Below are 16,388 nucleotides of genomic sequence, written 5' to 3' on the forward strand. Positions count from 1 at the left end.
TAGATATGCGGCTATATGCCTAGACAGCCGGGGGACTACCTAGGATACGCTGAGCTCCTCTTTCCTCTTCTCTCACTCCTTCTTTATGTATTAATCTCCTATTTATGCACATTACTGATTTTGCTTCTTCCCCGGAGTTCTTGTGCTTTCTCGCCTCGCAGGTTCCCAGGAATCGGGGTTATATTTGGACTGTCATCGTGCCACCTACTGAGGCCCTGCTGACACCCACTACTACTACCACTATCATTATTAGTCACATTACTATTATTATTGCCTGTACTATTACGCTTATTGACTTGCTTGTACCCTGGAGTCTTTGTGCTTTCTCGCTTCGCAGGCTTCTATAAATCGTGGCTGTACCTGGACCGTGGACGTGCATCCTGCTACGGCCCTGCTGACACCGACTGCTACCACCATTATTATTATTATTACTAGTCACATTACTATTACTATTACCTGTACCATTAAGCATTTTAGCTTTACTTCCACCCTGAAGCCCTTTTGCTTTCTCGTTCTGCAGGTTTCCATGAATCGTTTGGTACCTGGACCGTAGTCGTGCCTCCTGCTGTGAGCCGACTGACACCCACTGCTACTTCGATTATTATTATTAGTCACATTACTATCCCTATTTTCATGGCTATAATTCTACTGTAATAATTGCTGCTGTTATTATAAGTAGTCTTATTATATGAATCATTTATGTCATATACATTGAATGTGTTGTATCTCTGTTATGCTGCTCATTCTGTACACATGACATCTATTGCATTCTGTCCATCCTGGGAGAAGGATCCCTCCTCTGTCGTTCTCCCAGAGGTTTCTTCCTTTTTTCTCCCTGTTAAAGGGTTTTTTTTAGGGGAGTTTTTCCTGTGCCGATGTGAGGGAAGGACAGAGGATGTCGCATGTGCACAGATTGTAAAGCCCTCTGAGGCAAATTTGTCATTTGTGATTCTGGGCTATACAAAATAAACTGAATTGAATTGAATAGCACTGCCTTGGAATTCATGTGGCTAAATGTAAAAACATGAATAAATAAATAAATAAATAAATAAATAAATTAATGTAACTTCTTACCTTGCTACATCTCTCATTTAATGTAGATTTACTGGGAGCTTAGCTTAAAGTTAGCTTGCCCAGCACTGGCTATATTACAAACGGTTTAATGTCAGAAATGAGCTTCTATACCTAACCGGTCGAAGGAGAGCGAGAGAGAGAGAGAGAGCTGACAAACACACACACACACACACACACACACACACACACACACACACACACACACACACACACACACACACACACACACACACACACACACACACACACCTGTTCAGCTCCTCCCTCGCTGAGCGCGCTCCATCCAATGAGAGGCGCGTTCCACTGCGCGTTGGACTCCAGTCTCAAAACACGCATACACCGCCACGCGCGCACACCCAGCCTCCTGTAGTCCGCACGCAGACATAGCGCGAGCACCTCCGTGTGAACAGCTGACCATGGCCGAAGGCGGCGAGGGAGAGGACGAAGTCCAGTTCCTGCGAACTGTAAGTCATGTTGCTCCGAGGGGCCGAGCACCGGGGCTCGGTGTCACTGCGTCTTTCTGCTCGGCTGTGTTTGTGTGTGTGTGTGTGTGTGTGCGTGTGTGTGTGTGTGTGCGTGTGTGTGTGCGTGTGTGCGTGCGTGTGTGTGTGTGTGTGTGTGTGTGTGTGTGTGAGTGTGTGTGTGTGTGTGTGTGTGTGTGTTTGGGCAGGGGGCAGGGAGTTTACCGCATTAAGGATGACAGCTCCTCGAGATACCAGTCATTGGTCAGTGAGTCCGCATCGCACCGACAGAGGACTTAAAGCACGGGGAGCACGGGGAGTGGTGCGGAAACGTAACGACTGACAGTGAGACAGACACCGGAGGACAGGCGAGACGCACGGGAAGGTGCTTTTGTATTAGCCGGTGTCGCTGTCATTATTACTCGAGATGAGTTGAGCAGCACGCGGGCTGTGTGTGTGTGTGTGTGTGTGTGTGTGTGTGTGTGTGTGTGTGTGTGTGTGTGTGTGTGTGTGGTGTGTGTGTGTGTGTGTGTGTGTGTGCGCAGTGCGGTGCGGACTGGCAGCGTGAAGTCTGCTGCTGCTGCTGCATCTGCTTCACTTCACTTCAATTAGCTTCTACGCTGAAGCAATGGCCACAGCACCCCTGTGTGTGTGTGTGTGTGTGTGTGTGTGTGTGTGTGTGTGTGTGTCGTGCTCATTTAATGTTCTCTTATAATGAAGTAATAGCTTGTATTGGACATGAGAGGAACGTGAAGTCAATGCACCTGAGTATTTTTTCTTATATAAGGGAAAGAGCGGACAACAAAAAATACAATCTTGATATATATATATATATATATATATATATATATATATATATATATATATATATATATATATATATATACATATATATAAGGTAACCTATGATTTAAAATGAAAAGCCATTCCATAGCCTTGTTTTTCTGCCAGGGCTGAGATGCTTCCATTGTTGCCAGTGCAGTTTGCAGCTTCAGTCTCATGACAAATAAACAAGAGTTACTGCAATGCTTGAAGATGCTTCCTCCTATAAAAACTATTCCCCTGCAAGGACATGTTGGACTGAGGAGCACCCTGTTGATGCTCTAACATACCGGCAGACTGCATTTTAAGCTGCACCATTATTTCTTCTGTCCATATCGGGTCAAATAACTGTGTGTGTGTAATGTGAGAGGAGTCACTCTGAGTGACAAACCCACAGAGAATTATCACCCACTCACTCTGCAGTTCCTCTCCGCTCCACTGAGTTATTTTTTTTAGCATCTTTCCGCGCTTTGTTTTGGTTCAGTCTCACTGCTCTCATCTAGCTGGTGTCTAGTAATGGCAGGCTGGTGTTTTTAAGTAAAAAGGCTCCATTACTTTTTTCTAGTTAACTGTATATGGTCGGACATCACTATGGGCAATGAGAACATTTTTGATTTGCATTTTCAAACATTTCCCTCAAATTTTACAGACAAACAACAAACCGATCAATCGAGAAAATAATCAACAGATTCATAGATAATGGAAGAAAAAAACCTGTATCTAAACAAAATGGTTTTCTGATAGATCACTTTGACATTACAGGACACTTTTTGAGCAAGATTGGAACTGTTTTCAGGAAAAACGATCCGAGATTCTTTGCAAAGCGTTTAAACATTTTGACCCATTCAACTCACACTACAAATGGTAATGCTCATGTTTGAATATATAATTGTAATAAAGATTTTGCACTTTACCCAAATGAGTTTCCTTCATATGGTGATCTATGAGTAGAACTCCACCGTTTTTTTTGCATTTGTAGATATATAGTTTGGTTACATCACCTACCTTGAGGTGAAGACAGAACTACTGCAGTAGTGGTGTGTGGTTACTGCCCAGCAGGCCACCTGTCACCATTTCAGTATGTTGTAGCCTCATGTTGTACATGTATAACATCGATTACAAATCAACTCTGTGGACACTATTTAAAATAAAAAGTGCATTAGATCTGTAGTGATGCGGTAATGACTAGTCGGCCAGACGATCGAAATAAATGCTGAATGGTCTGGGCTCTAACAGCCCATTAACACTGGTTACCTTCACTGACATTTTGGGGTCAAATTCAAAATGCAATCATTAGACCTAGCAGTGACTCTGTGTTGCGGTCCCAATCGGTACAAAAACATTCAATAGTGCATGAAATTGAGCTAAATATTTATGCCTTTATATTGCACTTTCACAATCAATAATTCCAAATTTTTATGTCCACCCAGGGTTAATAATTATTAACTAGTTTAAGATGATCTGTTGACTTAATCTGCAATAACACACCAGATGAGCTGTATATTTTTTAACTGTGAGTAGTGATGGCTCGGTGTAAAGAAATAGAAAAAGGTCTAATAAAGCAGTATATTCTGATATCGAGCCACCACTGAAATATTTTTTCTGTTGCAGTTAAAGATTTGTTTTTATTCACAATAGTTAAAGTTGTTGACAGTATTTTTTGGAGTTAGTTAATCTTTATTTTGTGTTGCTGTAAAGTAGTAAAAGCAGGACATAAAGGCACTGCAACTCTTTAAAGGAACACTGTCATCTGGTGGTCAGGATGCAGATTGCAACCAACTGAACACCCTCTGCTCACCCCTCCGTTTCCAAGCGTGTAGGAGAATTACTGCGGCCTTCAGATGACATTATAAGGTGAAAGACACTGTCTAGAGCCAGTGTTTGGTTTGTCTGTTCTGGGCTACTATAGAAACATCGATGTGCAACATGGACCCGTTCTCTATGTAGATCTGAAAACAACACAATTCAAGAGGGGGCAAGAGGGGAATTGTAATTATTCATGGGCAGTGATAGATAGAACCTACGTTTACACTGAATGAGTATTCTTGTGTTTATTGTTGTATATCTTTTTGGAGAGCTAAACCTATGGGGTTCTGATATGTACTAGTTACAACTAGGTGGAACTGCCCCCCTAGATTCAATTCAATTCAATTCAGTTTATTTTGTATAGCCCAGAATCACAAATTACAAATTTGCCTCAGAGGGCTTTACAATCTGTGCACATGCGACATCCTCTGTCCTTCCCTCACATCGGCACAGGAAAAACTCCCCTAAAAAAACCCTTTAACAGGGAGAAAAAAGGAAGAAACCTATGGGAGAACGACAGAGGAGGGATCCTTCTCCCAGGATGGACAGAATGCAATAGATGTCATGTGTACAGAATGAGCAGCATAACAGTTCTTAGATACAACACATTCAATGTATATGACATAAATGATTCATATAATAAGACTACTATTAATTATTACAGTAGAATTATAGCCATGAAAATAGGGATTGTAATGTGACTAATAATAATAATCGAAGTAGCAGTGGGTGTCAGTCGGCTCACAGCAGGAGGCACGACTACGGTCCAGGTACCACAACGATTCATGGAAACCTGCAGAACGAGAAAGCAAAAGGGCTTCAGGGTGGAAGTAAAGCTAAAATGCTTAATGGTACAGGTAATAGTAATAGTAATGTGACTAGTAATAATAATAATGGTGGTAGCAGTCGGTGTCAGCAGGGCCGTAGCAGGATGCACGTCCACGGTCCAGGTACAGCCACGATTTATAGAAGCCTGCGAAGCGAGAAAGCACAAAGACTCCAGGGTACAAGCAAGTCAATAAGCGTAATAGTACAGGCAATAATAATAGTAATGTGACTAATAATGATAGTGGTAGTAGTAGTGGGTGTCAGCAGGGCCTCAGTAGGTGGCACGATGACAGTCCAAATATAACCCCGATTCCTGGGAACCTGCGAGGCGAGAAAGCACAAGAACTCCGGGGAAGAAGCAAAATCAGTAATGTGCATAAATAGGAGATTAATACATAAAGAAGGAGGGAGAGAAGAGGAGAGAGGAGCTCAGCGTATCCTAGGTAGTCCCCGGCTGTCTAGGCATATAGCCGCATATCTAGGGGCTGGACCAAGGCGAACCTGAACCAGCCCTAACTATAAACCAGAACCAGTCCTAACTCAAAGTCCTAACTATAAGGAAGGTCTTAAGCCTGCTCTTGAAAGTGGTGAGTGTGTCTGCCCCCGGACTGAAACTGGAACCTGGTTCCACAGAAGAGGAGCCTGATAACTGAAGGCTCTGGCTCCCATCCTACTTTTATATACTCTAGGAACCACAAGTAACCCTGCATTGATTGAGCGCAGCTCTCTAGTTGGGTAATATGGAACTATAAGTTCCTTAAGATAAGACGGTGCCTGGCCAGTTAGAGCTTTGTAGGTAAGTAAAAGAATTTTGAATTCTATTCTTGATTTAACAGGGAGCCAGTGCAGAGAAGCTAATACTGGAGTAATATGATCTCTTTTCTTAGTTTTTGTTAGAACACGTGCTGCAGCATTCTGGATCAACTGTAAAGATCTAAGAGACCTATTAGAGCAGCCTGATAATAAGGAGTTACAGTAATCTAGTCTAGAGGTAACAAATGCATGAACTAGTTTTTCTGCATCACTTTGAGACAGGATTTTCCTGATTTTCGCAATGTTACGTAAATGAAAAAAGGCTGTCCTTGAGATCTGTTTTATATAAGAGTTAAAAGACAGATCCTGGTCAAAGATAACTCCAAGGTTCTTAACGGTAGTGCTGGATGCTAGAGCAATGCCATCTAGAGAAACTATATCGTTAGATAATTGAATTCGAAGGTGATCTTGGCCTAGTAGGATAACTTCTGTTTTTTCAGAGTTTAACATTAAAAAGTTACAGGTCATCCAGGTTTTTATGTCCGTAAGACATGCTTGAAGTTTAGAGAACTGGTTAGTTTCGTCTGGCTTAATTGATAGATATAACTGGGTATCATCTGCATAACAATGAAAGTTTACTGAGTGTTTTCTGATAATATTCCCCAAGGGAAGCATATATAAGGTAAATAAAATAGGTCCAAGAACAGACCCCTGTGGAACTCCGTGACTAACCCTGGTTTTCATCGAGCTTTCATTGTTTACATATACAAACTGAGATCGGTCTGATAAATACGACTTAAACCAGCTAAGTGCGGTTCCTTTAATGCCTATAAGATGCTCCAATCTCTGTAATAGGATTTGGTGATCAATGGTATCAAATGCAGCACTAAGGTCTAGCAATACAAGTACAGAGACAAGTCCTTTGTCTGAAGCTATTAGAAGGTCATTGGTAATTTTCACCAGTGCCGTCTCTGTGCTATGATTCACTCTAAATCCTGACTGAAAATCCTCAAATAAACTATTGTTATGCATAAAGTCACAGAGCTGATTTGCTACTGCTTTCTCAAGGATCTTAGAGAGGAACGGAAGGTTAGATATAGGTCTATAGTTAGCCAACACCTCTGGATCAAGAGTAGGTTTCTTAAGAAGAGGTTTAATTACAGCTAGTTTGAAGGCCTGTGGTACATGGCCCGTTAGTAAAGACAGATTGATAATTTCTAATAAAGAATTGCTAATTAAAGGTAAAACTTCCTTAAGCAGCCTAGTCGGAATCGGGTCTAAGAGACAGGTGGAAGGTTTAGACTTAGAAATAGTTAAAGTCAATTGTTGAAGGTCGATGGGAGAAAAGCCATCTAAATATATTTCAGGTTCTACAGCTGTGGATCGATCGGTACTGGTTGAGGGCAGTAGATTATAAATTTTTTCTCTAATAGTTAGAATCTTATCATTAAAGAAGTTCATGAAGTCACTACTACTGAGGTTTATAGGAATACACGGCTCAACAGAGCTGTGACTCTCTGTCAGCCTGGCTACAGTGCTGAAGAGAACCCTAGGGTTGTTCTTATTTTTCTCTATTAATGCTGAATAATAGGCTGCTCTAGCATTACGGAGTGCCTTCTTATATATTTTAAGACTGTCTCGCCAGACTAACCGCGCTTCATCCACACTGGTGGAACGCCATATCCTTTCAAGTTTTCGTGATATTTGCTTTAAATCGCGGGTTTGAGGATTATACCATGGAGCAAACCTCCTTTCTTTTATTAGCTTCTTTTTTAGAGGAGCTATAGAGTCTAGTGTCATTCAGTGAGCATGCAGCACTATCAACAAGATGGTCAATCTGAGACGGACTAAAGCTAGCGTAGGAGTCCTCTGTTATATTGAGCAATGGTACTGAATAAAACCCTGAAGAAATCGCTTCTTTAAATTTAGCTACAGCATTATCAGATAGACATCTAGTGTAGAAACTTTTGCCTAATGGCGTACACTCTGGTAGAACAAATTCAAAGGTTATTAGAAAATGGTCCGATAAAAGAGAGTTCTGTTGAGAGACAATTACATTTTCTACTTCAATACCATAAACCAGAACAAGGTCGAGGGTATGGTTAAAAGAGTGAGTCGGTTTATGTACACACTGACAGAAGCCAATAGAATCTAATAATGAACTAAACGCAGTACTAAGGCTATCATTATACACATCCACATGAATATTAAAATCCCCTACAATAATAACTTTATCTGTCTTAAGGACTAAACTAGATAAAAACTCTGAGAATTCAGATAGGAATTCAGAATAAACAATCCACTTTCTGTGGAGCTTCACGTCTCCTGTAGCTTCAAGTTCTGCAGTAAAACATTCAGAACCCAAAGCAGAACAAAGCAGATAGCCATGTTATGATTTGATGCAGCAGGATGGAGGTGCTTCTTTCAGTGCTAAAAGAGGACGAGGAGAGTGTGAGGGCCACTTCACGGGCAGGGAAGTCACCGGAGCACTCCGCTTCCTTTAATACTTCATTAGGCGCAAGTGACTATCGCTTAGACGTGCACTGCGTCTTCATCAGAGTCAAACAGTATTGGCACAGATGAGAGAAAAAGGCTCTCATTCAACAAGAAAACACAATACAGTGAGGCAGCAACGACAGGAAAACTATTATAAAGATTGTCCTCATCAATGAAACAGAAACAAAGCAAACTCATTCATCAGTGTCATATGGTAATGACATGGAAGGCCAGGGGTACAGGTGTTACCAGGACAATCCCTTTAAAGGGTACTTTCACATGTTTCAGTCTTTTCCTGTCCATTGGTATGTAACGGAGTCTGGAGTTGAAAAGTCTTGTTTGTGTACCAATGTTGGTACCGGTCGTGTTATTGACTTGTTTTGATGCTGGCTACATGTCAGCAGCTCTGCCATTGATCTATATACTGTAGCTGTAGAACCAAAGCCTCAATGCTGTCCTCTCCATCTACTTGAAAATGCCTCGTGATTGGCCTGTCAATATCAGTCTGACTGCACATTAACTCCTCTAAAGTCCCAATCCCTGCTGTTCTAGTACATTGCTGCACTTGCTGTCGCTGTTGATCATATCATACATCTCCACTCCAATATTAATGCGCTGCAGGTATACTGCAACATTGTCTTATTCTATAGCCATTGTGTGTCTATGTGTGTATATATATATTTACAAATATGAAAGAAGAAATATATGTTCAATAGAAATGAATAAAAGCTGTCTCTTTAGTGATCCTGTGGTACAGGTTCTTGATTATCAGTATTTTAAGTGGTGCATGAGAAACCCATGCAGCTTATTATTTTTATTAGCCCAACCGTCTCACTACATCCCCGTGGCGTTACTAATAAATGTCAGTCAACATTGGCTTGCTTCTGCCGATAACGATTAGTTCCACTGCCTCTTTGTCCCTTTAGAGACAAACATGTGTCTTATATTAAAAATGCTGAGTTTCTAATTGCAATTGTACGTTTTACATCCAGGCTCTTTGTTTCCTTCTCCTCTCCTCCCTCCTCTCCTCTCCTCCTGGACCATCCCTACCTTTCATCCCCCCTCCCTCTAATCCCTCAGCACTCCCTGCTAAGTGCACTTTGAATGCAGATCAATACCTGGTTACTGGGGCCTGCTGATGTCTCAGCACAAAGCAAACAGCATGGCCGCAGCCGTGTGTGTCTGTGTTCATTTAATCTGTGTGACAGAGAAATGTCTGTGTCTGCAGACTGTAGAAATGGACCGAGCAGAGCATTCCAACAGGAGAGACACTGCAGGTCAATAAAAGGGACAGTCCACCTGTAATCTATTTTATGAGTATCAACACTAGCCCATGAAGACCTTAAATACAAATGACCTGAAATAAACATTTAATAACATGGATAAGCTGAGTTTGAGCATTTTATCCAATTAATTCAACTTTATTTTTATTCATTATTCATTCCGTGCCCTCTAGAACAACACATAGAAGCGGGGGTTTTTTCTGACCTCATAACAAGCCACAATTGAAGCATTTGCCCTGAAAGTGCAGTCAAATTAGAGGCTGTGTGGTGGAAGGACAACAGTTTTGTTTTGTGTGTTTAGAATGACACTAAAAGCCTAGGGTTTACCTATGGAGAAAAAAAATGTTATTGATTCATTCATTCATTTTCCGTAACCTGCTTATCCAGTTAAGGGTCGCAGGGGTGCTGGAGCCGATCTCAGCTGTCAATGGGCGAAGGCAGGGTTCACCCTGGACAGTTTGCCAATCTGTCGCAGGGCTGACATATAGAGACAAACAACCATTCACACTCACATCCACACCTACGGGCAATTTAGAGTCTTCAATGAAGTTGCATGTCTTTGGACTGTGGGAGGAAGCTGGAGAACCCGGAGAGAACCCACGCTGACACGGGGAGAACATGCAAACTCCACACAGAAGGTTGTCCAGCCCGGGAATTGAACCCAGGCCCCTCTTGCTGTGAGGCGACAGTGCTAACCACTACACCACCGTGCAGCCCTGTTATTGATTGAAGTGGTTAAATGAATTGCATGAAGCCAAAGCCATCCAAACTAAATTATAAAATATTTCATTTGTGATTGCCCTGAATAATACAAACACTCAGCAGTCTCAGCAGGAGGACATCAGCGTTTAGTTCCCTGCAAAACAGTTGAAAACAACACTACAAAAATATTTTTTTCTGATCAGTCACCACCAGGGTGGAGATTTGGTCAGTTTTATACACAGGTTTGGTTTAAATAAACAGACTTCTTTGAGGTTAGGGAACGGTTGTGGTTAGGATTATAGGGAGAACTAGTCGTTGTGGTTGGTGGGAACCAGGAAGCTAACTGCATGTTAAAGTCAGATGATTTGTCGACCCATCAGTCCACCCTGACATTCTGTCTACTCATTTTTAAGGCGAAACACTGCTGGCAAAAACATCCATAAAGTTCCATTTACTACGTTGTCTGTACATTTTTATTACATTCACCAAAAGTAGCATTAGATGGTGCCTCATTTGCGTATATTAACATTACATTTCAGAAAACTTGTCAGACAGGATATAATTTATGGTATGTATAATAAACGGTTCATGGTGATATCTATCAGTTCATTTCTTTTTACACTATCCACCTGTAGTTTCTCCTCTTAAAGCCATATGACCTCAAGCTACTTCCTCCTTTGCTCCTGACAACGAGCGTCGTAATATGCTGTAGTCCAACCAACACTGGAGTTTTGAGGCGTGATAATTGATGTTTAAGAGTTAAAAAAAAGAAAATCTGATAAAGATGTACCAGTCCATATACATTTTTTAAAAACATACACACATAATCTTGATACAGAAAGGGGAGTGTGATACTTGGTGCTATCAGAGCGGGTCGGAGCAGAGCATAGATATGTGAGAGTGAGGAATGGCTCCGTGTTTGTGTTTGTGTTTGTTACTGTACCCATTCTGCCACTTCAGCACTGTCCTAAATTCATCAAGGGAGCTCCGTTCCCCATGTAAGGACATTCTGACCGGCCTGTGGAGCTAAAACAAGTTTTTATTAACGCACACATCTGACCCAGTAAATGAATAGTATGAAAACAACTGTGGTTTAAAGAATTAGGGGAGCTGGATAAAAGCAGTACATACTGAGGAAAGGAATACTTAACATATATAAATAAAATAAATATATATTTAATATCATACATTTAACCTCTCTCCATACTGTGACAATATACTGTGCAGTAAATACTAACAGTACCCCTATGTGACAAAGACATGGTGTTAGGAAAAAATTTCTGAAGGTGCACCGGGTTGAAATATAGTCTATATAAAAAAAAAAAATGGTAATTTATAGTTACTCACATCTAAAAAGAAAAGTAATGAAGTTTCTATGAAATTATAGATCATGGAGAAATAACAAAAAAAAATAAAAAACAGTCACTCAGTGACATTGGCTTAACACTTAAATCATCAAGTTAATCAGTTGTATTGTTAAAACTGGTGTTTAACCCAATTTGTTCCACATTTTCACCTTGCCATAGCACACAGCTCTTTCCCAGTTTGAAACACAGCGGTCACATTATGTTTTTATAACGATGTATGGCTTTGCGGTCGTTAACTTCTCGTTCTGTGCAGCAAAGTACAGATTTTAGCTTTAGCTTTTATGTTTTTGGCAAGATTAGTGAAAAAGAAAAAGGAACGGTGGTTATATAAGGCTTTTTGAACAAAGCAGTGTTTACTGAAATGTTCTTTTGAATTAAAACGGAACAATGAACAGGGCCTCGGTGTAGAAGTGGTCCTGTGTGGAGCCGGGTCGGGTGAGGGGCTGAAACAAGCAACAGTCCTCCATCAGCTGTCAGTGCAGCTCACACACACAAAGAAACGGATGAGGCCGTTTTCTCTCTATGAAAGTTTAATGACTTCCCTCCTACTTTCATAAATGTTATGGCTGCTCTCAGAGCCACACAAGTCCCTCACCATCTATCAGCCAAACACTCACCCACACAGTGTGTGATCAGGGCTGACGGGGCGCAGTGCACCATCCTTTTGGCCTTAAGTAGATCATATATAATAGTAGACTCACGCATCAGTTGACCTCCAGTTGACTTGAGTACGGTGGCCCACAAGGACCGCTGCACTAAAACAACCCAAAACGTCTTGTTAAGAGGAAATGTGCTGCAGCTTCTGAAACAATGCCTATTCAAAGACACATGAAAATCCCACAAAATATATTACAACGGAAACGTTATGCTAATGAAAGAAATGAAAGGGCCGCAGAAAGCCAAAACAACATTTGTTTTTTACAATGTTTTAAGAGAGCAACAGATTGATGTAGCTAGCGATTGCTGTTTTGTAATAATTAAGACTGAAGCCAAATGTAAAAAAAGGAGAACTTCCGTTGTGTTGACAGGATATGCAATGTTTTTTTTTGTTAAGCTCTGACGTTGTGAACATTAAACCTCCGTGACTGATCGGCTTTTTCTGCTGTCCGCTTCTTCCTAGATATATATTTATATTGTCAACATGAAACATGGCCAATACTAACTGGCATTAAAGAACAATTCAACCTTTACCAATTGAAACTAATTCCTGAACACCTCTCTCCATTTTTCTATCGCACATGGGTTTGACCGGTTGCAACCTCTAGGTCTTCTTTTACTGGTGGATAACAGCAATTTGTAGCCCGTTGCGCCAAATTTTGACCAAACTACGCCTTGTGTAGCCAAGTTCATTCACTCCCAACCCGTTGATGGAGTCCAGCCGAATTTGCTTTCTTTTTTCTTTTTTGCGACATTTCAGTAGCACGCTGAAAATTTGCTTGACAACTGAATGGAAACACGGCTAGTATCACTATGTTGTATATTAATTTATTCATCCATGCGTTGGAATGAATGAAGACAGAAAATAAAGGGAGAATGTGTTGGTCTGATTATTAACGTGGCTGTACAAGAGTTTTATTTGAGCTTTTCTTCACAGCACAAGGGAGTCAATTAAACAACCTAAAATGTGCTCTTTCAATGTCTGTCGTGGTTTATTTTAGGGCTGCAACTAATGTTAATATTTCACCATCAATCAATCTGCAGATTATTTCCCCATGAATCAATTCTCTAGTTATTTATCTGTGCATGTTTCAGTGTTCTCAAATGTTTCACTTTCTGACAATTCTGACTTTTTGCCATTATCTGGCTGTCTGACATTTAAATGACGTTTGTGTATGTTTTTTTGTGTGTGGATTTAAAAAAAAAAGCTGAGACTTTCAATAAAACTGTTTGATATCAGCTCTCTGTTATGAAGACTCTTCATAAAAGCAGCAAATAGACAAAAGCTCTGAAATCATTTTTTGAAAAGCAGAAAATAACTTCTTTAGCTATTTCTGGTCATGCATTCCTCCTCAGGTGCACAGTTAGTGTCATATTCTAGATTAAAGTCTTGAAATGTGTTTGATGTCACAGAATGAGTGATGCAGTGATGTGTCACTGAAAACACTGGTTATCTGCTGAATGCTGTGGTCTTGTTAACCAAGAGAAAGTGCTAAGAGATCAACATATTGAACCACTTCCCTTATATTGCACACTTAGCTTTAACATGTTATCAGCTGGTTGTTGCCAAAGACTCTAAATAAGAAGCGGACGTAGTCATTGTGACTTGACCCATTGGTTTTTCGAATGCAATTTTGAAGGCGATTAAATTGTCCCCATCTTGGATCACGGCCGTCACCATGTTGTTTTTGTTGCAACCGATGAACAGAAGTGACCATATTTGGAGGAGGAGTCTCGTAGAGACGCCGTGTATGTCTTCGGACGGAGGTTGCCGCCTGGTTGTCGTTGGGTTGGATTCTGTTCGTGGCGAGTATAACATGTTTTACATTATTCTGACTTTATGGAGAAAACAAGTAATCGTGGAGGAAGTGTTGAGTTTGTGCCAAAGGCAAATTAAAAGCTGATCAGAGAATAGGGAGGCTTCTTTCTTGCAGTGTTGCTTTCTTCCTCCCTCCTTCACTAAGCTCCCACACACACACACACACACACACACACACACACACACACACACACACACACACACACACACACACACACACACACACACACACACACACACAGTCAATCACCAGAGTGGTTGACTGCTCTTCTTTGAGGTCTGGTCAGACTCAATTAAACATTGTATGCCACTGCTGAATAATTCAAAAGGAGCAGTGAGGCTGATTAGTGGATTCATAATTAATGTTGGACAACTTATTGGTCAATGCACTGCTGTGATTTAGAGCCAGTGTGTGTGGCCAATGTGTGTGTGTGTGTGTGTGTGTGTGTGTGTGTGTGTGTGTCTGTGGTTATTACTGTGTGTGCAAGCTGGCAGGTATTATATTGGCCAGGCTGTGACACTAGTTTGACAGTTTCCTCGGAGTTCACCACCAGTGATGACGGCTGTGTTAGAGACTCCTCTGCTCTGATTGGTTGTTCTCCTATGGGTCTGGTGGAATCTTACAACAACATTAGGAGCACTAAAAGGAGACAGATGATTTCTGTCTGTCTCATGTACCACTGTCAGTATGTAGTAACAGTTTGATTAAATATGACAAAAGATCATTTTATTTAGGTTATCAACTGCAGCTTTAATTCATTCAGCCTACTTACTGCTGCATTTAATCTAATGCATTAAAATTTGAACAAAAGAGATTTGTCAATTCTGAGCAATGTGACAAACAGTAAATAAACAGTGTACTGTATTTAAAATAAATTACTTTTCTAAATAACATTGGAACCCTATTTTGTAACCAACAAACGTAATTTACTGATGCACAGACTGTAGTGTAGAATCAGAGTATAAGAGTTAAATAGATACCAGGCCCTGAGACGGCGGTGCCCCAGGTGCGCTTTAAAAGTGAAGCATGCTTTGAAGGTGACCTTTTAACAGGTTCAAAGGATGAACAGTGAAAGAGGGCGAGACATGAGTCAGCATGGGATAAAGGTTTCCCGTTTTATTCGGCAGTGACATGACAGTTAGAATGTAACACAATGATCATAATAATAGGCAACAGCGAAACAATAAAAGAAAACACACAGGAACAAATGTTTGTGTCATAAAGCCAGATCTACAGCTAAGCCAGGCTTAATGTTGCAAAATCCTCTTTCATGAAGCAGGTTTAAATACTCTCACCTAAGTTCCTGGTAAACTGAGACCTCCAGACGAGCCGGGTCCCAGTCAGGCTAGTTGTCACTGAACTGTACCTCAAGGCCAGCGTTCCAATCAATCTTTCTACACATTTCATCCCCAAAGACCCAAGTCCAAACGCTGCTCATATGAAATGTATCACTATTTGTGGAACTGTAGCCTGCAGTTATTGCCAACAGGCAGTGTGGAGCTCACACCTACTGTATGTCAATATGAGGTAGAGTGCTTCAAAATGGACTGAAATATACGCTGAGACTCAGTAGCCTGTTTATTAGGTCCACATAGCTACAACTAACCCAGACTTATCCAACAGTTCCTCCCTTCACAAGGGTTGAAATCATGTTTGAGAGAGGTGTAGATTCACTGATTATCATGGAGAATGTAGTTTGTGGTGCTGTTGAATTGTATTGTTACACTGACAGATATTTCCATTGTTTTTGTCCATCCCATTTATATCGACGATGGTATGCTATATAACAGACCCTTAATCTCGGCCTCCAATCTTCTGGGAAGGCTTTCCAACAGATTTCGGACTGGTCTGTTGGAATTTTTTGTGCAATAGGCCGACATTTACACCTTAAGTGATATATCTGTGTGAGCTAATACTGGTTGATTTATGGGCCTAGCTCTGGCTTGAAGTTTTATCCTGCTTTTGCTCTTCTGTCTTGCTGCCGTGCACCCCTGCTGCTACTTGAACTGCTCCCACAGCCAAGTCATTTCAGACTGAATCTGCTCATCAGTCATTTATCGACACAACTACTGTTCTGATCACGTCACTCTTTACTCTGCCACGTTCAGTCTGAGGACTTTCTGTGTTTTCGAGATCTGTGTCCATCCCGTTTCCCGTGGACCACCTTATCACAGAAACGCCTGCATGGGAATTTCTTCAAATTTGCACAAATGTCCACGTGGACACAAGGATGACCTGTTGTAAATCTGGTGGTCCAAGGTCAATGGTCCCCGGATCTCACAAGTCATGTTTTTGGCTATAACTGAAGAATTTGGCAGT

At 41.1% G+C, this 16,388-nt stretch overlaps 1 protein-coding gene across 1 annotated transcript in view; it reads left to right on the forward strand.

Annotated features, from left to right (window-relative positions):
• The first annotated feature begins 1,475 nt into the window (after nt 1–1,475).
• The window catches only part of ryr2a (ryanodine receptor 2a (cardiac)), a 150,820-nt gene continuing 135,907 nt past the window's right edge, over nt 1,476–16,388 (forward strand). The window contains 1 exon segment of the mRNA XM_054601717.1: nt 1,476–1,538. Coding sequence (XP_054457692.1) covers nt 1,491–1,538 — 48 coding nt within the window. The 5' untranslated portion in view covers nt 1,476–1,490.

Source organism: Anoplopoma fimbria, chromosome 7, assembly GCF_027596085.1.
Source record: "Anoplopoma fimbria isolate UVic2021 breed Golden Eagle Sablefish chromosome 7, Afim_UVic_2022, whole genome shotgun sequence".
Classification (NCBI taxonomy): Eukaryota; Metazoa; Chordata; class Actinopteri; order Perciformes; family Anoplopomatidae; genus Anoplopoma; species Anoplopoma fimbria.